The 22,462-nt window shown below is 45.4% G+C and overlaps 1 protein-coding gene across 6 annotated transcripts; it reads right to left on the minus strand.

Moving 5' to 3' along the window:
- Nucleotides 1-1,482: 1,482 nt before the first annotated feature.
- WDR86 (WD repeat domain 86) lies at nt 1,483-22,437 on the minus strand. Of its 6 annotated transcripts, XM_068145955.1 has the most exons (8): nt 22,375-22,437; nt 21,763-21,798; nt 21,487-21,650; nt 18,590-18,731; nt 16,151-16,583; nt 9,756-9,891; nt 6,899-7,002; nt 1,483-3,259 (listed from the first exon to the last, which is right to left on the minus strand). In XM_068145955.1, the coding sequence occupies exons 3-8, from the start codon at nt 21,647-21,649 to the stop codon at nt 3,041-3,043; spliced, it is 1,197 nt and encodes a 398-aa protein (XP_068002056.1). In that variant the 5' UTR covers nt 21,650; nt 21,763-21,798; nt 22,375-22,437; the 3' UTR covers nt 1,483-3,040. The 6 variants fall into 6 exon arrangements, with proteins under 6 accessions (XP_068002056.1, XP_068002051.1, XP_068002052.1 ...); XM_068145950.1 differs by lacking the exon at nt 22,375-22,437 and adding an exon at nt 22,307-22,367 and having other exon boundaries at nt 21,487-21,798; XM_068145951.1 differs by lacking the exon at nt 22,375-22,437 and adding an exon at nt 22,043-22,234 and having other exon boundaries at nt 21,487-21,798.
- Nucleotides 22,438-22,462: the final 25 nt, after the last annotated feature.

Raw genomic sequence — 22,462 nt, forward strand, 5'->3', positions numbered from 1 at the left:
CCGGAGCTGGTGGGAACAGGGGCACTGGCAGGGAGCGAGGCCCGACGGCCGCAACTGAAAAATGAACTTTCCCTCTGGTGGCAGTGGGGAAATGAGGGCTTGAACTTTTGTTAAGGCAAACTTGATACTGGAGGAAGCGGAGCTTTGGCCTGGAAAATGACTGCTCAGTTCCAGCAGATGCACTTAATGGGCTTCAGTTGGGGTATTTATTCCTGGCTGCTTTGGCCAAGGAGAGCAAAAAGCAGGGAGTGATTACACCGTGAAGGAGCTATTTGTATTTCATATTTCTGCATCAGACAAGTGCTCTACAGTGAGGAGTTTTGTATCCCCTCGCAGAAGGTTTGAAGTGTTTCTAAAGCCAGTGATGTGAGCTGCTGAGGTACAAAGCAGTGCTATGACCATTCTGTCCTGTCTCTGCAAGCAGGCACTGAGGAACAACTGGATAAAAGGCAGAGTTAACCAGAATGTAAACTAATTTAAAACTGATGGATGTCATTTTAGCAAGAAGTAGGTAGGAAAGCATTAATTTATTCCTTCCTTTAGCCAAAGGGGTTCCCAAACTTGCTGGCATTTTGACATACCTTATGCTAGCCTGAAGGCAGCACTGGGCTGTACAGGCAGTATTTCTCCTCTTTGAAGTGGCTTGCTGGCAGACTGGCTGTGACAACTTAAGAAGTGAGGGTTTGTCCTTGGGGAATTTAACATTAGCATAACACACAGTGCTTGTCAGGGAAGCCATTCCTCAATGATGTAATTCTGCCAGCTGCCCCCCCAGTAACTGTGCCTGCAGTTTTAATCAGCAGGGCAGGAAGCATTGGCTAAAAGCTTTAAGTTAATTTTGACCATGCGTTTGAAGACACTGTGATATGTTTAGCAACTGGCAGAAGTGTAATGACTCATTAATTCCACTCTTTACAAGCTCTATGTCTATTAAATCTATTTGCTAATTCCATGTGCAGCTGCTGTATGGCCAGTTAAGCTTCTGTGTCTAACATACTGTGCACAAAGTTTCAAAGTAGAGCCCAGACCATCTGTGCAACTCTGCCCATCTCTGCTGAAGGCCTCCTGCTTTAGCATTGACCTCATAAGCAAAACAGAAACACTAGCTGCATAGCAAGCCATCACCTCAGCAACCATGAGCCACCATCTCATAAACACTTCTGGCAGGGCCACTACCGAGCTATGAGGAGCAGAGCCCAAGGTTTACAGGAATGAAACCTACACTGTGCAGCTGACCTCCCACATTGCTTTTTCCTACTGGATATGGAAACCTGCCAGGTAGGAGCTACCCAAGCTGCTCTCAGAAGAGGCATGCAGGACATGCAGCAGCAGTGACAGGCCTGGCCCAATGACAGTGTTACAGGTTCAGAGTGGGGGGCTGTGGCGTCACCATGGTGAGCTCCAAGGCAGTGCAGGTGGCTCTTTGTCATCCATGCTTTCCCTTAAGGCTGGTCTTTGGTTTGTGGCTGTTCACATCTTCCCCTGAGTAGGGAAACCATGCCCTGGCAGGCTGGTGCCTGGTGAGAGGCAGGACAGCTTCATGGCATACCCAACTCTAGCCCCAGCAATGAGAGGAAGGCAAGCAATGTTTCACAAAGTGTATGTTCGAGGTGGCTTTTGGTTTCTTTCCCCTAGTCCATCCATTCTTAACTGCTGTGCCTCTACAGCCAGCCAAATCCCCTCTGAGAAAAAAGAACTAGACAGCAAGTTGTCTGTAGATGCCACATGTTTATTAGTCCATTCTGAGAAATGATCACAGCATTTTTATCTTGCTGTAGTACAGAATAAATAAAGCCATAAAAATAAAACCATGTGGTTAGATATTTTTGTACTGCTTCTACAAAGAGTTATCTGCAAATAGAAAAATATAAGAACCCTTGTTAAGTCATGGCTCAGTGGTTATCAGAGAGGGGTGAACCTGGATAAAGATGGGAAGAACTTCTCTTGAGTTTGATCAGCTGATGCTATTAACAGCCTAGCAACTTAAGGCCTGACATAGCCTCAAAGGGAGGAAAGGAAACAAACAGCACCCCAAAAAGTCTTCTTTTGCTGTCTTCTTCTCTGAAAAACAGTTTGACATTCCCAGTGGATATAAGGAAAACATTTCCCTCACAAGGACAGTCAAGCAGTGGGCCAGGGTGCCCACAAAGATAGTGGTCATCTGGTGACTAGTGAACAGCTGCTGACGCCTACTGTGCTGAGTCCAGGACCCCCAGAGGAGTCTGTCAGGAGCTTCCCACCTGTGCCCAGGGGTAAGTGGGCAGCTGGAGGCACACCCCCAGCAGCAGGGAACACCTGTGAGGCCACTGATGCTGCCTTTGTTCAAGTGTCACACTGTAAAAGGTAAAAACCCACTAGGGTGGTGGGAGGAGAAGAAGTGCTGTGCCTCTGCAAACAGCTGACCTTGGTACAAAAAGGTCTTGAGCTTTAGCTCTTCAGATTGTGTTACATTAAAAGAAGAACACAAACAATTACAGCTCTGCTTACTGCTCCCAACGTCCCAAAGAGAAGGCAGTTTGCTTTAAGCTCCTGCTGAGCCATACCATCCTACATTAGTTGGTCAGATCAGCAAAAACCTGACCCAAAGGTCAGCTGTGAAAATGGAATTTGCAGATTTTTTCCCAGGGCCACTTTCAGTTCTACATTTGGCCAAAGAGGGGCCCATGAGTGGGCAACAGGAGCAGGAGAAAAACGTTTCTCATTAGTTACCAGACAGCAGAAGTCCGCAACACCTCCATGCCACAGGGAATTGAAAACGAGGAGTTTGAAGTGAAATTTGCTAACACACACACACAGGTTAAGTTACCTGAACCACACTGCAGTCCCTCCTGACCCCAGTGCTACTCCGCTGAGACTCATCTGCAGCAAACAAGACCTGTCTTGAGTCCATCTGGCAGTGACAGAAACTCCTGGCTCCTGAAAGAGAGACTCAAGCAAAGCCCTTTCCCACCTCTTTCCACACTCTCATTGACATGGACACAGTGGTGCAGAAAACACAAGGTTCAGCTTTGGTCACAGGTGGAACGTCTCTCCTGGGCAGTCACATTAGCTCAACAGCCTCATGTTCCCCATTTTCTTGCTGTACCATACAGCCAACTTTGTTGTTGAAGAGATGAGAGAGACTTCCCTTCTGAGAGCCCCTGCCCTGGGCAGACCTCTCCTTCTTCAGGCGCCGCTTATTTCTCTTGCATACTCCCCGGATGTCCCAGATCCTTAGTGTGCCATCATGGGAGGCTGTGTAGAGCAGCTCATTGTGGATCTGGAACAACATAGTCACCAAATGGTACAGCTTGGTATCAGCACAATCCAACTGTCACAGAGCAGAACAAACACAGCTTGATCTCAGCACTTAGGGCCTGACAGCTCATTGCAAGAGCCAGTATAAATTATCACAGAAGCTGCTGAAGTGGGATGAGATGTTACCAAGTCAGGCCTCATTTCTAAGCCACTTCACAGAGCCATAAAATATAAACAGCAAGAGTTATTTATAACCTAAACCCACTGGAAAATCAATGGGGAACTAAACTCAATGGCAGAGTAGGCCGTAGCTGGGAATTTCTGTGCTAGTTTCAGACTGCTGGTTTTGAAGAGGAAGCTTAAGGAGGCACCAAAATCAGCATCAGTTGGCAGTGAGGGGTTTGGGAATGCTTTTCTTCTCTTCCTTTCTCCCTTTACAGTAAGTTATAGATACAATTCCCCTTCCAAAATTCATTGTTCTTCCAAACCTGCAGTAATTTAACCTTCTTCCCCACCCCCTGTAGTTTCATTTCTTTAATGAAACTCATTTGCATTTGCTGCTGTTGTCATGTTTCAAATTGTCCTCACCCCATCCTAGAAACCAGCCCTGGGCCTTGATCTCATCTTCCCCTTCCTGCGTCAGTCTGTCCACCACAGGCACTCGCAGGCTCCAGAGGTGGGTTGTGAGCAAGCATCCCACCAGCAGCCTGGCTGACGTCAGCACCAAGCACCACACAACCACAGCCCCCTCATCCACCCCTCAGCAGAATACTTGAGATCACATTAAAAGTCACCACTTCTCGGTCCTCTAATCCCAGGATTTTTTTGCCAGGGACACTGGGAAATGAAATTAAAAGGAAAAAGCAGTGCCAAGCTTTGGTCTTGCCAATACTTCGGGATGCCCTGAGTTCTATCAGTTACCATCCACGTCCATCCAGGTGATTATCTGCTATGCAACCAACTGCTCAATACCTGAGAGCCTGCAGTTTAAGAACAGCCACTTGCCAATTCAGAAAAATAGACACACACCAACTATATTTACAGCTCTGTACACATGGGACTGACTCCAAAAGGAATTGTACCTCCTCTTTCGACTGCCAGCATTACCTACAGTGTCTCACATCCTCAACCAAAATCACAGTATCACAGTATCACAGTATCACTTAGGTTGGAAAGGACCTCGAGGATCATCGAGTCCAACCTGACACCGCAGACCCCATGACTAGACCATGGCACCAAGTGCCACGTCCAATCTCCCCTTGAACGCCTCCAGGGTCGATGACTCAACCACCTCCCTGGGCAACCCATTCCAATGCCGAATGACTCGCTCGGTGAAGAACTTCCTCCTCACCTCGAGTCTGAACCTCCCCTGGCGCAGCTTGAGACTGTGTCCCCTTGTTCTGGTGCTGGTTGCCTGGGAGAAGAGGCCAACTCCCTCCTGGCTACAACCACCCTTCAGGTAGTTGTAGAGGGCAATAAGGTCACCCCTGAGCCTCCTCTTCTCCAGGCTAAACAATCCCAGCTCCCTCAGCCTCTCCTCATAGGGCTTGTGTTCAAGGCCTCTCACCAGCCTTGTTGCCCTTCTCTGGACACGCTCAAGTGTCTCAATGTCCTTCTTAAACTGAGGAGCCCAGAACTGGACACAGTACTCAAGGTGCGGCCTAACCAGAGCAGAGTACAGGGGCACTATGACCTCCCTGCTCCTGCTGGCCACACTATTCCTAATGCAGGCCAGAATGCTATTGGCCCTCCTGGCCACCTGAGCACACTGCTGGCTCATATTCAGGTGGCTGTCGATCAGCACACCCAGGTCCCTCTCTGTCTGGGAGCTCTCCAGCCACTCCGACCCCAGCCTATACCTCTGCATGGGATTGCCATAGCCAAAGTGCAGCACTCGGCACTTGGACTTGTTGAAAGCCATCCCATTGGACTCTGCCCATCTTTCCAGTCGGTCGAGGTCCCTCTGCAGAGCCTTTCTACCCTCTAATTGACTAACATCTGCCCCTAACTTTGTGTCATCTGCAAACTTGCTGATGACTGACTCTACCCCTTCATCCAGATCATCAATGAATATGTTGAAGAGGACAGGGCCCAGCACTGATCCCTGGGGGACACCACTGGTGACTGGCCTCCAGCTGGATGCGGCACCGTTCACGACCACTCTCTGGGCCCGGCCCTCCAGCCAGTTCCTAACCCAGCACAGAGTGTAGTGGTCCAATCCACAGGCTGACAGCTTAGTCAGCAGTTTGCTGTGGGGGACGGTGTCAAAGGCCTTGCTGAAGTCTAGGTAGACCACATCCACAGGCCTCCCCACATCCACCAGGCGGGTCACCTGATCATAGAAAGAGATCAGGTTGGAGAGGCAGGATCTGCCCTTCCTGAATCCATGTTGGCTGGACCTGAGCCCTTGGCCATCCTTCAGGTGCGCAGTTATTGCTGCCAGGATAATCTGCTCCATCACTTTCCCTGGCACTGAGGTCAGGCTGACTGGCCTGTAGTTTCCAGGTTCCTCCATCCGACCCTTCTTGTGGATGGGGACCACGTTGGCCAGTTTCCAGTCATCTGGGACCTCACCAGTGAGCCAGGACTGGAGGAAAATGATGGAGAGTGGCCTAGCTAGCACATCCGCCAGCTCTCTCAGCACCCTAGGATGGATCCCATCTGGTCCCATGGACTTGTGGATATCCAAGTGGCTCAGCAGGTCCCGAACTAACTCCTCATGGATTTCCAGGGTATTACTCTGCTCCCCGACCCCAACGCCCAGCTCCGGAGACCACTCGTCCTGAACTCCTGCTGCCTTGCTGTTAAACATTGAGGTAAAGAAGGTGTTCAGGACCTCAGCTTTATCCTCATCCTCAGTAACTGTGTAATCCTCCTCTTGCAAGCAGCTTTTACAGAGATCCTGATTCAGGGAGATGTGGATTCTTAAACACATAAAACATCCAAGGTTTTAAACTTCCCCTCAGGATTCCTTGCATGATAGTGGTGTTGCATTGCCACCAAGCACTATTATTTCCTCCCCCTGTAACATTTAAATGCCAGCATCGTTTGAGCCTAAACAATATGCAAGCGACTTTTGGGGAACTTTATTAACTTTGAAAACGTTTTTAAGCCAGTGGCAGAGACTGTTCCATTTGTCTGGCAGGATGTGGGTCAGACAGCACTACAGAGCTTCTTTGGCATCTCTAAACCTTGCAAAAAATAGATCCTGACTGCAGTATTTTATATAAACATTTACATAGGGGGTAGCACACGTGGCTGGTAAGCAGGTCCTGTACTGTGAAGCAATGCCATGCCTGGGGCTTAGGGGGCTATTCTGCTTGGATAAGGCAGAATCTTCTTTTCCACCTAGAGCCCTGCAAACACTCATCAGTGTCCTGTAATGGAAGGGGTCTCATGAGGTCAGAGTCCATTCCCTGCCCCTACACAGGGTCTCATTTCTTATGGCTGCTAGTCTAACCCAACCTGAAAACCCTCCAGTCATGGACACAAGACTGTCTGTGGGCACTCACTCTGTGGTTCACATCCTTCTTGTCTGAAATCACAAAAGAAATATTCAAGTCTGTTACTTTTGCCTTATCCTGGAACAACACCCAACCAAAGTCACAACAGAACAGCTGGTTAGAAATAAGACATCCCAGCAAAGAAACCCTTTCCTGACCTGGATGCAGTTGATGACGAACTTGTGTCCTCGGAAGATCTTCTGCAGGACACCACTTCTGGAATTGAAAGCTCTCGCACAGGCATCACCACTTCCTGTGAACACTGCAATGCAACCACACAACACAGCGTGTAGCCAGGCATCAGCAGCCTCACAAAGTCAGCACACATGAGTTCAAAATGCACCTGAGCTAATTCGCAGAGGAGCAGGACATATCCTTTCTAGGCTTGAGTCTCTTCTCAGAGCAAGTTCAGATCCTTTTCATTTTGCTAACCCCAGCATGCTTCTTTGATTTGCCTTTTTCAAAACGCTGAACTGCACTAAGCTTGAAGTTTCTCATACATCAGCATTTCACTCCAGACATGCTTCAAATATCCCTTCCTGCTCTTCCACATACATTTCCCTGCCTAACCATGCCTCAATAATTCTAAGCAGACAATTTCTCTCCAGCCTGGTTTTAAAGATTTCCACTAAGTCTTCCATTTGTTTCACCGTAGTTCTTTCCAGTTTCCATTCAGGTACTACAGCATCTTCATCAGAAGCATTTGTAGAGTGCAGCTGCAAACTTACTCCCTCTCATACTAATGATATGAATTTGGCCCTAGCTTCATTAAAACTGTGGAGTTTTTCCCCATTTTCAGCAAAATCTTACTATCAGCAGGCAGGGCCATCTCTGTTGAAATGCCACAGCTACATCTGTCCTCAGAGGTGAGTGGCGTGTGTAAGCAGCTTTACAAAGGAGCTTTATACATTCTTTCAGTGTGATAGATTTCTTCAGCTAAATCCTGTAGCTTAGGACCTTAGCAAGCAGCAGAGCCTTTAAGTGATTCAAGGCCCAGGCTATAATCTCTATTTCAGCATGGCACAGAAGTATTGGAGGGATTTGGCTACAGCTCTTGTATTCTCTGTGCTCCATGAAGGGGCATGTTGAAGTAAATGGAGCAAGACCAGGGATTCCGGCTGTTCATCAGGTTTCCTTACGGTATCTTAACATGTTCTAAGAATAGTTTCTCAGTACTTCAGGATCCTCACATCCAATTCCCAGAACTGCTGCAGCTGGAAGCTGTAAGGTGGCATTGACTATTTAGATTTTGTACTTAGCAATATGCCCCCAAAGAAGCACATTACTGTGCTTTAAGTGTTACACAGATGTCTCCACAAACACTCACTTTCCTTCACTTAACCCAAAGCCCTCAAGTTTATCTAGAGATAAGTATTTCAGAACTGCAAAAAGCAACATATTCACTGCTCCTGCATTTCATGTCTTGGCAGAAGCCACTAGAATGAAAAGGTTTCTACACCACTGAATTGTCTGAATTCCATGTATTCCTTATCGTTTAGGAGAAATCAGGCATCAAATTCCTCCAGAGAGGGGAAGAAATTATCATGGCAGTAAATTCAGGACTACAAGAGAGAAAAGAACACACTACCTACTGCCACCAGCTCTGCAACTTCAAATTAAACAGCCCGAGGCTGAGTACCTCCTGGGTACTCATCTGGATGTGGAGAACCAGTGTTATTCTATACAGGCCACTATAAATTCAATTGCCAACACAATCCTGTCCCCTTCTGCAAGTGAGTAGCAACAATGGAAAGCAGGGAGCAAGGCACAAAGTGACTGGAAATCGCTTAATACTATCACACACATGCAGAGAGTAGGAACCAATTAAGAGCTGTTTTCAACATCCAGCTGTCGGTTTACTTTAGCCATGGCTACGAGGACTTTGCTTTTGACAGACCTCCTTTATGTCTTTTGAACTGCCAAGCTCAATTTAGGAGGTCTCTTTGCACCTCTGAGTTTCAAAGGAGCGCTGCTGATCTAACCCAGATTTAGCACTCAAATAGAGGCTTAAACACACCACCTGTGACACAACAAACAACAACAAAACCACAATCAACAATTCCTTTGTATTGTTTTACTTGAATTTCATGGACCCTTGGGAGGGAGTTCTGGTTTTAAACATTCCCTTGGATTTTTTGCAACGTGACAAAATTATCAACTGCATTAAATGTTAAATGATTGTGGATGTGCTGTAGGAGAGGAATAACCAACATAATATCATTAGGTAAATCAGACTGAGGATCAGCTTTTCCCTGTGCTATTAATTACACAAGCACCAGAAACACATTCTGATGATTTAAAGCTTAGTTCTCAGATCTGTCTGGACTCCCTGTACAGTATAAATCCAGTTTGGAAACACACAGATATTTTTCCTCCCATTCTCCTTCTCTCTTTTCTTATTCAGACTGCAAACTCTTCGAGACAACAAGACTTTGGGTATTGATCAGATAGCAAGCAACAAGGATAAGATCTTCTAACAGAAAGTTACCACTGCTCAGCTGTGGACACAAAGGGAAAAGAACTTGTGTAAACTGTCTCTAAGAGATGGTCAGAGTCTGAACAGGAAGCCTAACTTGGAAAGAAGCAGTGAGCATCCAAAATGTGATTCTGGGTTAGCACAGTACCTATAAGGTAGCAGAGACAGGCTGCTGCTTATCCAGCAGCGGCACTTGCTGTCCCCAGGTATGCAGCAGAAGCAGACTGACAGACATCAGGGCAGCATGGTTAAACTATAGCTGTACAAACAACCCACAGGCAGGTCAGGATCTGAGCCACTTCCTTGGGTAACAGAAATAAAAGCAACTGCATCTTCATTTGCCAGAAGAGGGAGGGAAGGTCTAATCATCCCCCATGGAACAGTGCAGCAAAGTTTAACTGAATGTAAACATGCTGGAGCTAAAAAAAGGGACAATTTCACATGCCTCCAAAATACAGTGCTCTCTTTAACAATCCTTGATCAAAGACAAACATCAAAAAGGAGACAGGAGATTGCTGAACACAGGAAAGGCAACTTACAGATCCCAGCGTGGTATTTCAAAGTGCTAACGCTGTGTTTGTGAGCCTTGTACGTTTGGATTCGCTCCCCAGTGTCTACTAACCAGCACTTCACTGTCCTGTCCGCGCTTCCCGAGTACAAGTGCCGGTTCACTAGCTGAGGGGAAGAGAAAACAACATCAGCAACTGTCTCCCGGGCACATCTGTGAGAGCACTGCACTGAAGTGACTCATCTGAAGTCACAGCTTCCAACTCAACAGCCTGTTACAAAGAGCAGCAACTACACCTGAGAACAGGGGAATGCTGAGCAAAACCAACCTTGCATTCTTCACAATGGCATCTCCCATTGGCTTCTGGGCCTTAAAAACAGCTCCCACATTCCAGAAGATAATGGACTTAGCCCATGGGCCGGTGCAAGCAGGCAGGATTTCAGTGAGTATAACAACACTAACCCTACTTCCATAACTGGTTACATTATCACAGCCTCAAAGAAAACCCCAAACATACCTGTGTTGTAATTTCTGCAAAGCATATTTGACAGGAAGTCTTACCAGATTGGATGCTTTAACCACAACAGAACAAGTCTGAGTAAGAAAAAGCACTGATTTCTCATTAGATCACCACCTCCTAGCTCCCCCTCTAGGACCCTTGCTAATCTCCTTACACCAGCTTGGCTTCTCTTGCCCAGCTGTTACAGGACTCTCCAAATGGGTTCAGATCTCCTCAGCTTGCAGAGGCCATTTAATCCATATCCACCTGTTAAAGTACTGGGCAAAACAGTATATTGCTGTTTGGTGGGTTACACATCCCCACTGACATGTTAGGCTCAGCAGATCAGTCCCCTCTCAGGAGCTGGACAAAGTCTGCTGACTTCTTCACCAACATCATCCTACATCATGCAGTGGGAGCTAAGCCTCCCCACTGCCAAGACTGGCACCCATTTGGGTGTGTGGGCATCATTTTCAGCAAATTCTTGTGGGCTAGGCCCCCAAGTCCATCATTACTAGGCTTTTCCAGCTCAAAGTCTCCAAAACTTCATCCAATCCTCTAGGTCCCAGTCCTCTTCCTATTAAAGAATTTTATTGTCTTATGATTTAGAAGGAAACATTTTAAATTTCACTCAAGAGGTTTTTCCAGATATATCCAACTCTGTCAACCCTTGGTTTAAAAAGGATCAGTAGAAACAGTTCCACGTTCCCATCTGCAACTGCCTGGAGAACCAGTGGAATTTGCAAAGCTGTACTTCCCTTGGCTGGCTTTGAGCGCTTTGTTCCCCTTGGCTAACTGCCCAACAAAGCTTCTGACAAGGAAAAGCATGGCGAAGCAAGGACACCTGTAGCAGAGCAGACAACACAGAAGAGATCTGCAGCTCAGACACTAATGAGCTGTGTGGACATTTCAAACACAAGCAGCTTCAAAAGAATAAAAACCCTGATGACAGCCAGATGCCCAGTTCTAAAGCTTCATCCAGACAACAACAACAAAAATCTCACTGCATTGATATCTGCAGTTCTGGGCTCTTAATTCTTCTTATTGTCTGAGGAACTTTGCTTTGAACCAGATGAAACACTGAGACATATGAATGGAGCATATTTGTCTCAATCCTCAGGCCAAAGCACTGGAGATGTACTATTGCATGAGAAAGTGCAGACTTGCTTGTGAGCAGCAAACAGCAGCAGCAAAATACAGGTTGCAAACGCTGCAGTAGTTACAGGTTTCACTATTCAAAAAGCCAGTTTCATGCACCCCTGACCTTGGCCCCCAGACACACCACAGGTTGAATAAAATGGGGTCTGTGTTGATAGGTTGGACTCGATGATCCTCGAGGTCCTTTCCAACCCAAGTTATACTGTGATACTGTGAAAATACCAAAGTGTCACAGCTAAGGTTGGTCTCAAGGAAATCACAACCCCACTGCTCCCTAAGCTTCACTGAACTGAATATATGCAGCAGCTTAAGACAATTTCTACCTGCATGAATGCAACAACAAATCTGCAGCAGAGCTGCTGAGCAAGTATTTCAATCTTACAGGAACGGTCTTTGCTCTCCCAGTTAACCTTGGCTCTAAGAAACAATTTAACCTTCATCCAAGGAGAAGCAATTGGCTTTCCAAGCAAGTCTGAACACATCCTCTTTCTGAAGGTCACTGCACTCAGCCTGGCTCCCAAGAACTTCAGGATGAGTTCACATCAGCAATAACATGTCCCATTACCAGCTTGTTTTTCACACAGGGGCCAGTATTGCTACAATCTGCCAGCTGGATCTTCTGTTCACAGCCACTTCTAAGTTAAAAATCACTAACTTGGACCAATCTCAATTTACAACTATGTAAGCCTTCGGCTGAGTTAGATTTCAGGATCCCATTCAAACCACATTCATTTTAATGAGCTAATGAACTCCCTGTGGGCAAGAAATTGTTTGTGTTTTTTTTCTTTTTTTTTCTTTTTCTTGAGAATCCATCTAGAATGAGCTCTCTGGGCTGGCTGCTAGAGAACTTTGTTCAAGTCTTTTACTGCAATGCAAAGTAACGGCCCCAGAGCCACATTTCTTTCCTACAGGTGTTGCACGCATTCCTATTCCTCTCCTTCACACCTTCATCCTCCAGTGAGTTATGCAACAAATGCCAACACAAGCTGCAAAAAAATGGTGCATTTGATTTATGTGGTGTGACAAGAACAAAGTCCTGTCCCTGTGCTCACAACAGCTAAGTGTATAAACAGCGTTGGAGGCAACAGCTTTGTTCAAAGCATTCTTCTAGTCAGATTTAAAAGGCAACCAAAGGGAATGGTCCAAACAAAGGATCTTTAGCAGGAAAAACAGAAGCAAGTCCTTGCCCACTCATGTTCATTTGCAAGGAAGGAGTTTTCTTGCAAGAATGTTTGCTATAGGATCCAAGCTAAATTCCAAGCTGGATCATTTATCTCTGCCAGCTTTTGGCAGCACAATTTTGATAAATACTTAGAGGCAGAACAATCAGCAAAGGACAAAGCATGCCTTGTGAGCAGTTTGCAAAGCTGCTTTGGAGACATTTAGAAAAACACAAGCAAATATTTAAGGCAGGGTTATTCAGCCTACTGGAGGCAATCCCATTAATGAAAATGCATGTTTGATTATTAATTGCAAATACCAGTCCTTAGCCAGGCCTGGAATGTTTAAGTGGAAGAGCTGTGTGATTACGCTCAGCCCACCCTTGCCTTTCCCATCGCTTCCTATAAAATGCCTTCACTGGCTCTTCCATGAAGAGGGAGCTCTCAGAACAGCTGCTGTCCCCTGCCTGCCAAGCCATCAATGCACTGCAGAAGCAATGAAGAGTTCTGGCTGCTCCACTGAGAGTTACCTTGCCTGACTATGGGTGAAAGTAGGCCATCAGAGCACCTAGTATGCACATGATTCCCACTGCAGAGAGTCTCCTGGCAAAACCTCTGTCAGTATAACTCAGAAGGTGGAAAGAAGAGTGGCATTAGAATGGTACCTGCACCATGGCAGCAGACCACAAGCAGTTCAGTCAGGAAATCACCTTCAACAGATTGACCCTGGGACAGCAGGACATATCTACCCTAGGAAATAGCTGAACAGCTCAACCTCTTCACTCCACCACCCAGGACCAGCAAGGACAGGGCAAAAGGACACACTAAAAGCTCACCAATGCATTTTGCTCCGCCATGCTAGATGAGACTTGCTTTCAGGCTCCTCTAACTTATGCTAGCTGGCATCAACACCTAAAGCATCTTAGAGCAACTGAGGAACATTCAAAATCCAAACATGCCTGTGGCATCACCCCTTTGGTTCTCACATGCCAGCACTGTGGGAAGCAAGGTGGAAAACATGGGTGTGCTTTATGGCTATCTACCCAGGAATCTCCTTCAAGGAGCTCCAGGAATTTCCACTCACTGCTACAGCAATGCTATGGGCATTTACTGGAAAGTAATGGGAGAGGACCGGAATGGTCCAGATCTAATTTGCAGCAGTTTAGAACATCCTGGGGCACTCCTGTTAATAACAGTGCTTTTTAAAGTTGAGCAAAATATGGTCTCAATATCCAAATGTTTCCTGATCTGTGTCCAGGATGAGAGAGCACACTGAGCATTTCTCAAACTTTTTGAAAGGTCACCCTCCCTCAGGGATCTTTATTTGAATAAAGAAAATGAAAATAAGTCCTTTTTTTCCCCTCCCATTTACTCTCTCCACAAAAGCATTTCACCACCAAGAGAACAGGTAACCTTTAATTACCAACCCAGCTCCTCCAGGACAGGGGAGTGAAAATCTGCTCTAATTAGCTGCTCCCTTCTGCCCTGAAGAAAATGAACTATTGACAACAATTAAAACTTTCTGCTAGCTACTGAAAGCAACTCACAACTACCTCCAAGCACTTCCTGACCCCCAGTTTGAAAATATGCTGTCCCAACTCACTGCCACAGATTGCAACACTGTCACCAAGAATCCCTAGGCAAAAAAAAAAGGCTTTGAGAGCTTTTTGAGAAGAAAACAAAACCTAAAAAAATAAACACCTCTACTCAGGAAGTTTCCCTTCTGTTGTAACATCTTTGTATGGATTCTAGTGATTGACCCCTTTCTGAAAGAATGAAAATACCATGTGGGCTGTGCTGAGAAGCAGCCAAGTGGAACAGAAGGGCTAGTGTTGAACCCAGTAAGGCAGGAGGGGAATTAGGAAAGATAGACAGCCCAAAGCTATTCAGCAGCAGTACAGTGACTGCTTAAGATGGGGTAAGTTTTAGTGGCCTGGAAACTAAATGCTCTCTGTGGAGGGACCATGTACCTCAGCTGAGCGCTTCAAACATCAGCTGGTGAGGGGCTACCAATTACTCACAGCTAGAAGACTTGGCCAGGACTGTTGCCAAAACAGGCTTGGCAGCAATAGTCTTGTGTACTTTGAATTGTTCAGGTTTTCCAAGTAGATGTATTGGGTTTGCTTTTCTTCTCCTCTGCAAGAGGTTCTGTTTGTTTAAAGCCATTGTTTAACTCTGTGCTCACAAGCAGAGCAGCACTGCTCATTCTTGAGCATTCAAAGAGTGTAATTGAATTTCCCAGGCTTCTGGGAGAGGGTCAAGCCAGTTTTGTGTAACAATTTTAGCAAGAGCCCAATTAAATTAGAGCAAGCTCTGGTTTTGCCAATCTGTGCCTCGGAGAAGGGTTACAATTAAACAGCAAAACATAGCGTGACACCAAGAACAGCAACAGATTTCCTTGTGCATCCTTAAAATACATTACCACAATATCATAAAACCAAGCTTTAACACGGAGAATTTACCCAAGCAAGACAAACATTACTCCAGGGCAATATGATTTTGTGTGTGGGTTTTTCCCCCCCCTCTCAAAAACTGAAGTACTATCAGGTTTTCAGTCTGCTAGTGTCAGCTGTGACTACCTTCTTTAGAAAAAAAGGCAACACTGATTTTACACAGCTATTAAAAATACATACTGAAGCCTCTGTAAAGGAAAAGCACTTATGGACAAGAAACAGAGTGAGAGCAGTGAGAAAAACTGCTGTCATTCAGACATTTATGAATATCTAAGGTTTGCCTCCCTGAAACTAAGCTACAGACCATCCCATACCATCTTTAAATGTACCATTAGCATTTGCTGGTGGATCATGGAGTGAGTGTGCAGGACAAGTGTTTGTGTGGTAGTTCCTGTTTTCCTTTGTCTGCCTAACCTCCTCCTTTCCTCTGCATCATTAACAAACCTGGCAGCATTCACCAGAAAAGTACTGCAAACAGAAAAACAGGGTATAGTTTTTCATGTCACATTAAGTTCTTTTCCCCTCTCTCCTTCATCATTTCCTGATTTCTCTCCCCCATGATCTACTTTTCCATTTTCCTTGCCCATTTTCTTGTCTTGGCCATTTCTGTCTCCCTTTCTTTTCTCAAATTATGTTTGTGTGGTTTTTAAAGCAGGATTTATTTCAGCTTTATGCTTTCCTATTATCCTTTGCCCACAATTTGGCATTGGGTTTGGGGTTTGCTTTTTGAAGTTATCCGGTTTACTCTCCCCCACCTCCTCTTTTTAAGTTATCAGACCCTCTGTCTGTTTACTTGCTCAGGTTTTTTTTCTTCAAAGCCTGATGATCATGTGTACACAACCCTGCCCAAATAAACAGTCCTCCCAGCAAATCTATTAATGAGTTTCAAGACCTAGGAGGATTTAAATAGATACAGGGCTAGAAGTTACTCCAGGATAGCCACTAGAATCAAAGAGGATATCAGAAAGTGTTTTATGGGAAGGGGATTTGTCTCAAAGCCACAGAGCACTGCTATGTTATCACGTGAATGTTTAGCTTACCAGTTATAACCTGTCTCACAAGAGCTTCTCTATGAATGAAAAGGCAAATGAAACCCTTGTCACTTAGGATATGGATACCCACTTTGAATAGCTCTTGAAGAAGCCTCTGTTCTTACCTCAAGGCAAATTACTGATCCTTGATGCTCTTTGAAGACTTTCAGCTGCTCACCAGTGACAATGTTCCACGTTCGGATGGTGTAATCCGTGCTGCCAGAAAAGAGCTCCCTGTTTGGTGCGTCAAGTATAAGGCATAAGACAGCCCCAGTGTGTCCCAGCAGAGTCTGGTAACAGCGCCCACTGGACACCCACCAGACCTTAACAGTGCAGTCCGTGCTACCTGTCACCAGGAGGTCTCTGCTCACTTTCTCCTCCTCCTCCTCTTCCTCCTCATCTTCTTCAAGAACATCCCTGGAGGAATAGTGAGCTAGAGTCAAGACACAATTCCGATGCCCCCGGAATTCCTGGATTTGTTTCTCCTTGTCCACACTCCAACAGCGGGCTGTCCTGTCATAGGAGCCACTAAAGAGATAGTCTTTGGCAACCAGGATCCTGCAAGAAATCAGATTTGCATGTGTGAACAGCATCACTCCTTTTACACAGCCTTTGTTGGTCACAATTTCAATGCCAAGCACCCTGAAGTTAGAAACAGTAGCAGGAACACAACATACATAACCCAAACTCAGCGTCACTGAGTGATTAATACACATTACTAACAAACTTTTTGATTTCTACTTTTAAAACAGAGATCCTTTATTCAGGAACATTGATGCAGAGAGTTTTACACCCCAGTCTTGTAACTTTGGGCCTTAGGGGTTTTCTGAAATCTTTGCCAGTAGCACTATGAGGTACTTTCCATGTCACATGCACCAGCTAGGAGTTGTGGAGGTATTTAAACAAAACCCAAGCTCATTCTTCATAATTATTTGTGTACTAATAATTATTTATAAAGTGGCCTATGAAAATAGCTTGGAATTCAACTATTAATTATTTTTTACAAATGCATTTCAGGAACCTGAACTGTAACTGACAGTGTGCAAAGACAACTATCTATCTTCATCAGTCTTTCCATCATCGAACAGAGAGAGTACAGGAGAGAAGATACACCTCACAGTATCACAGTATAACTAAGGTTGGAAGAGACCTCGAGGATCATCGAGTCCAACCTATCAACACAGACTTCAGGATTAAACCATGGCACCAAGTGCCACATCCAATCCCCTCTTGAACACCTCCAGGGATGGCGACTCCACCACCTCCCTGGGCAGCACATTCCAATGACGAACGACTCGCTCGGTGAAGAACTTTCTCCTCACCTCGAGTCTAAACCTCCCCTGGCACAGCTTGAGACTGTGTCCTCTTGTTCTGGTGCTGGCTGCCTAGGAGAAGAGACCAACCCCTTCCTGGCTACAACCACCTTTCAGGTAGTTGTAGAGGGCAATGAGGTCACCCCTGAGCCTCCTCTTCTCCAGGCTAAACAATCCCAGCTCCCTCAGCCTCTCCTCATAGGGCTTGCGTTCAAGGCCTCTCCCCAGCCTTGTTGCCCTTCTCTGGACACGCTCAAGTGTCTCAATGTCCTTCTTAAACTGAGGGGCCCAGAACTGGACACACTACTCAAGGTGTGGCTTAGCCCAGGATCTCAAAACAGTTAGAGCAAGAGCACAAGAGCACTACACTTACTAAGTATTGAAGAGTAGATCAGAGATTACAGCTTACTGGGCCTCCAAAATAATAAGTTGTAGCTGCACAAACACATAACAACTCTCTACAGTTCATATTTCAAAACCAGAGATAGACAGCACCATAACCTGGTGTCTTTGTCAGCTGAGTTTGGTCCTCTGGAGCCTTTCAAACTGTCAACAAATTCATATGAATAGGGAACACATTTCCTATCTGCTGATCCAAGCAAAAATCCGTCCAGTGCCAAAATCCAGGCAGAGCCGCCAGCCTTCCTAGCTATTTACAGAATCCAGCTTCACATTGTGTGTGTCTGAGTTTAGTGAGGGACCAAAAAAACAAAACCTCATCCACTAAAAAAAGAAATGTAATAATAAAAAATAAATCATACCAATCTTTCACTGCTCTACTTTTCATTAATTAAATCCAGCCCAACTATTAAGAGGCACTTCAAACTGACAGGCAAATCAGTCACGCCTAATCAGTTCAATATTAAACTGCGTTTGCACAAACAGGAATAGTAATTCCAGAGAAAGCCCTGACTTTAGCCCTCTCGCTGACATAAAGGCTTGACGTGATGTTTTCTAATCTATTTATCAGGAGCATCTGTTATCAATTGAATAATTTCTTCTGGAATTTCATTCCTAGCCCTGGATTCAATTCCCCTGCTGTGCGCCTTTCGTTTCCCTGCTATCTCTGTCTATGCATGTGTCAGCACTGTTGCTAGGAAAACTCATCATTACAGCACAGAACACATGTAGCATGAACTCAAAGGTTTATACAACCCATTTTATTAGTGTAGTAATGGAGCACTGCAGTAAAATGCCAGTAGATGTGTAACAGATTACAGGAACAGAAGGGAAGAACTCCACTGAACCAACCTGTTAACAATGGATGTGTGTCCTCGGTAAATGGCCAGGCACTGACCCGTCACCACATCCCACTTTCGAATGGTATGATCTGCACTACAGGTGAAGGCAGCCTCATTTTCTAAGTGGCAAAAGGTGATGTAACTTTCATGTCCTAGGAATAACAAAAGAAATAAATTCAGTCACTGTGCATGCAACTAGGACAGACTGATCTTCACCTTAAAAGAAACATACAAACAAATGGACCGAAACTCTGGTTTTAAATGCACCACGTTATTCCCTTCTAAGCACTTGTATAAAGCACAACATTATTCATTAACAGTAGAAAATTCTACTTAAACTCAAAAAAAAACCCCAGTAAAACTGTACCCATCAGGTAAATCAAACAGCATTATCAAACCATAATGAGTTAAATTAATATCAGTATGATAAAATTCAGACTACTGAAGTTTAAAACCAGTTTAAATTGGGCTTATATTTTTAATAAGGAAATGGGTTTGCTTCCTTCTTCTGAAGTCAAGAAAAAAAAGGCTGCCTTTCAACCCAGCCCATTGATTGTTAGGACACAAACAGCCCTAAATTAAAGCATGAAACTGGGAAAAAAAAAGAAGCAACATGAGACTTACCAGCAAGTTTAGTTTCATTGTCCAAGCAGAATGAAATGCAAACAAAAAGCAAAGCATATCTGGTAAAGTCTGCCAGTACTTTCCCCATTATGACATGCATAAACCCCACCATTTTCAACATATCAGTATACCTTTAAGGAAGTGACACAGAAAAAGAAAAAGGAGTAAGAGCACAATTATTTATACAGTATTTGGAGTATGTTGGGATTCTACAGTTACAATAAAAACAGACAGGACCATTAGTCAAACAATATCCATGCAGAAAGAGAGGGCAATGCTAGCGAAGAGGAATCACTCTTACAACCTCAGGCTTTTGTTGCTGCTTAGCCAGACATGCCATTTCTCCATGGCAGCATTAAATGTACTGCATTTTAAAATCACCTTAGGATTCAAGTCCCAGCTTTGTCCAAGATCTCTCGTGTGAATTGTTGTCACCTGCCTAATCACTGGGACAGTGTTACCTTGTATAATTCTGTTTTAATTATTTATGCTGTCAGCTTTCAATATCAGAATTGGTTTCTCTTAAGTAACTGTCACAAGAGAGAGACAGACTTTGCTTGAAGCTGGTGGGCCCTACTGTGGTTTAAAGAACACTATTCTTTGAGGAGAAAAGAAAACATAGAAGAAAAGGAACTGTAATTAAAGAGAAACACGAACAGACAAAGATATTAGAAAAAGAGAATCACGTAGCATAGAGAGATGGTAAAAAAAACACTGAGGGAAAGCAGAGTGCCCAGTAAAACACTTGGTTTCACTGACTGCAGAAGGCAGATTTTACTACAACTCCTGCAGTTCAAAAACCTTGCTGCAGTTTAAAAGCAAAGCAGAACCCGTGTTACAAACTCACATCTTGTTTGCTCTTAAGCAAATTCATCAGATGCCACAAATTAAACAGATCACCAGGGCTACAGGCAGAACTATGCCCATCCTCACATTTTTGTGAAAACTTTCTGCAAAGAAGCTTAACCAGGACAGATTTCCACTAACAGCTTTTTTTTCCCCCCACAACGTCATGTAATCCTGCTCTGAGAAGTTCACAGGCACATACTGGTCACTGCACCAGAACGTCAGGCACATTTTAGCCATCAACAATACTTGAGCCACACAATGAATGTCAAAATCCCCTGGGGCAGACAAGGTCTGGCTCTGCTCTGGTCAAAAGCAGCCACAACAAAAGTCTGTTGGTTAATGCTGTGGTGGAAGCTAGAAACTGTGATAGGTTCCTCAGGAATTAGAATTTCTATCATATAAATTGACACAACAACAATGTGCATAAATATACACACAATTATCTGATTTGACTGACAGTTCACAGACCATCTAAGCCAACCTCCAACCTTCTTTAACTTTTATCCCAAACACTATCAGTACCCAGGCCAAATTCAGAGTTTTATCCAACACATTTCTCTTTCTAGTTCTAATTAGTGGTTTAAAGGGATTTCTAAGACTACAGCAAACGCAGTGATTTTCCAGGAGCTAGAATCATGGCAGGATGTGGGGAAAAAAGACAATACTCCACAGTTAAGCAAGCAAGCAAACAAACAACAACAAAAAAATTCACAGCAATGTAATTTCTAGATTGGAAGAAAAAAAGGATTAGAAATTCCAAACTTAGGAGTTTGGGAGTTTAAGTTTCTTTCTGTATTAGAAGAAAAGAATGTGAGCAAGAATACAAACATCTTTGAGTGAGAACACATTCAGTCCACATCTGAGTCCTGCATGACTGCACTTTCCTACAGAGTTTTTCTTTTCTTTGTTATTATTGAGGTGCTAATCTATGGAGAACACGTTTTGTTTAAAATGCAAACCCAAGTTAAAACTAAAAAGCCCATCGATTAACATTTCTGTGTGTCAAACATGGGGGAAAAAATATAGTCTACCGAGTAAAGCTTCTTTCCAGACTTCCAGGTCAAGAGGTCCTAAACAAAGATTGCCTGGAAAATGAGATTGTTAAAAGGACAAAAGAAAGAGAAAATACAAATCTGTGTTTCATCAGGGTGTGAAACAGAGGGCTTCCACAAAGACATGTAACTTAAACGAGTGCTCTGTTCCACAACGAGATAAAACGATCATGAATTCAGTAGCACTGGTAACCTGTTTTGGGTTTTGAAACAGCTTCTGCTTCACATTACTGTTACAAATACTCAAAAAAAACCCACAAAACAAAACAAGGATGATTTTGGCTCCCTGGCAGGCTGCAGGGACTGAAAGAGACCAGAACATGCTATGTAGCCTATACCATGCTTCAGACTCAAAAACTAAACCAGAAAGAAGCTATCGTACCTTGGAAGTGTCCATGGCACTGGCTGTCGGCGGTGCTCCAGAGCCGTGCAGTGCCGTCTTCACTACCTGTGAGCAGGCGCTGGCCGTCCGGACTCAGGCTCAGCCAGTTGATCCCTCCTTGGTGATCCGTGCAGACCTTCACGGCTGAGCCACTGTTCCCCATTCTGATAGTCCCAGCAAAGGCAGAGGAGGTGGGTCAGATCATAGGTGCTCTGTAACGCCCAGACCATGCTCTGGGCCTTCAGCCGTCTCCCACCGACCAACTTCAGCAATTACCTCCACTCCGACAAAAAAGCAGGACAATCCAAACTCCTGCAGAGAAACAGAGAGGAGAAAGAGTGCACGTCAAATCATTTCATCTCTCCTGTAGATACATCACTTTCTCAGTCAGGGTGTGCTGATGCCACTGAGCGCCTTTTTCTCCGCCAGAGCCGAAGCCCTGCCGTGAAAAGATGACCCTGCAAGCACACGGTCACCGCTGCGTCTTCTCCCCAGGCACAGAGGCACCTCCAGCCCCTTGCAGGGGACGCCGCCCGGACGGCGGCCGTACCGCTACCTGGTGCCCGGCTGCGAAGCGGCCGGCACGCTGCTGCTGCTGCTTTAGCAACTTCAAGGCTTAACTTGGGGCACGAAGAAGAAGCGACTCCTCCAAGAGAATAAAGCCCAGCCTCAGGCAGACATCAGCATCCCTGGGGGCCGCTTGCCCCCTTCCCCGGGCTGCTGCCGCGGGATCACCTCAGCGGCCCCCAAACTCTCCCCGCCCCGGGCTGCCGCCATCCCTCCCACACGGCCCCCCAGCATCTCCGCCCTCGGCACTCACTCGCCGCCCCGACGCGGCCCCGGGTGGAGGAGCGGAGCTAGTCTCCGGCGGAACAATCCCGTACTCACCCTCTGGGGAAGGGGAACCTCCTCCTGCCCGGGGGCCCGGAGCCAGCGCCGGGCCGAGGGCGGAATCCCCCCCAGTGCCTCCGCCCTT

Source organism: Melanerpes formicivorus, unplaced genomic scaffold, assembly GCF_026170545.1.
Source record: "Melanerpes formicivorus ecotype bairdi unplaced genomic scaffold, bMelFor1.0.p_v2 SCAF_13, whole genome shotgun sequence".
Classification (NCBI taxonomy): Eukaryota; Metazoa; Chordata; class Aves; order Piciformes; family Picidae; genus Melanerpes; species Melanerpes formicivorus.

Excerpts from the sequence above, each read along its gene's own strand:
- WDR86 (XM_068145955.1), bottom strand. The coding sequence starts at position 21,649 with ATGGGGAACAGTGGCTCAGCCGTGAAGGTCTGCACGGATCACCAAGGA. Across the intron at positions 7,003-9,755 it reads GAAATACCACGCTGGGATCT|TGTTCACAGGAAGTGGTGAT; the intron begins GTAAGTTGCCTT and ends GTTGCATTGCAG. Across the intron at positions 3,260-6,898 it reads TCGTCATCAACTGCATCCAG|ATCCACAATGAGCTGCTCTA; the intron begins GTCAGGAAAGGG and ends ATGTTGTTCCAG.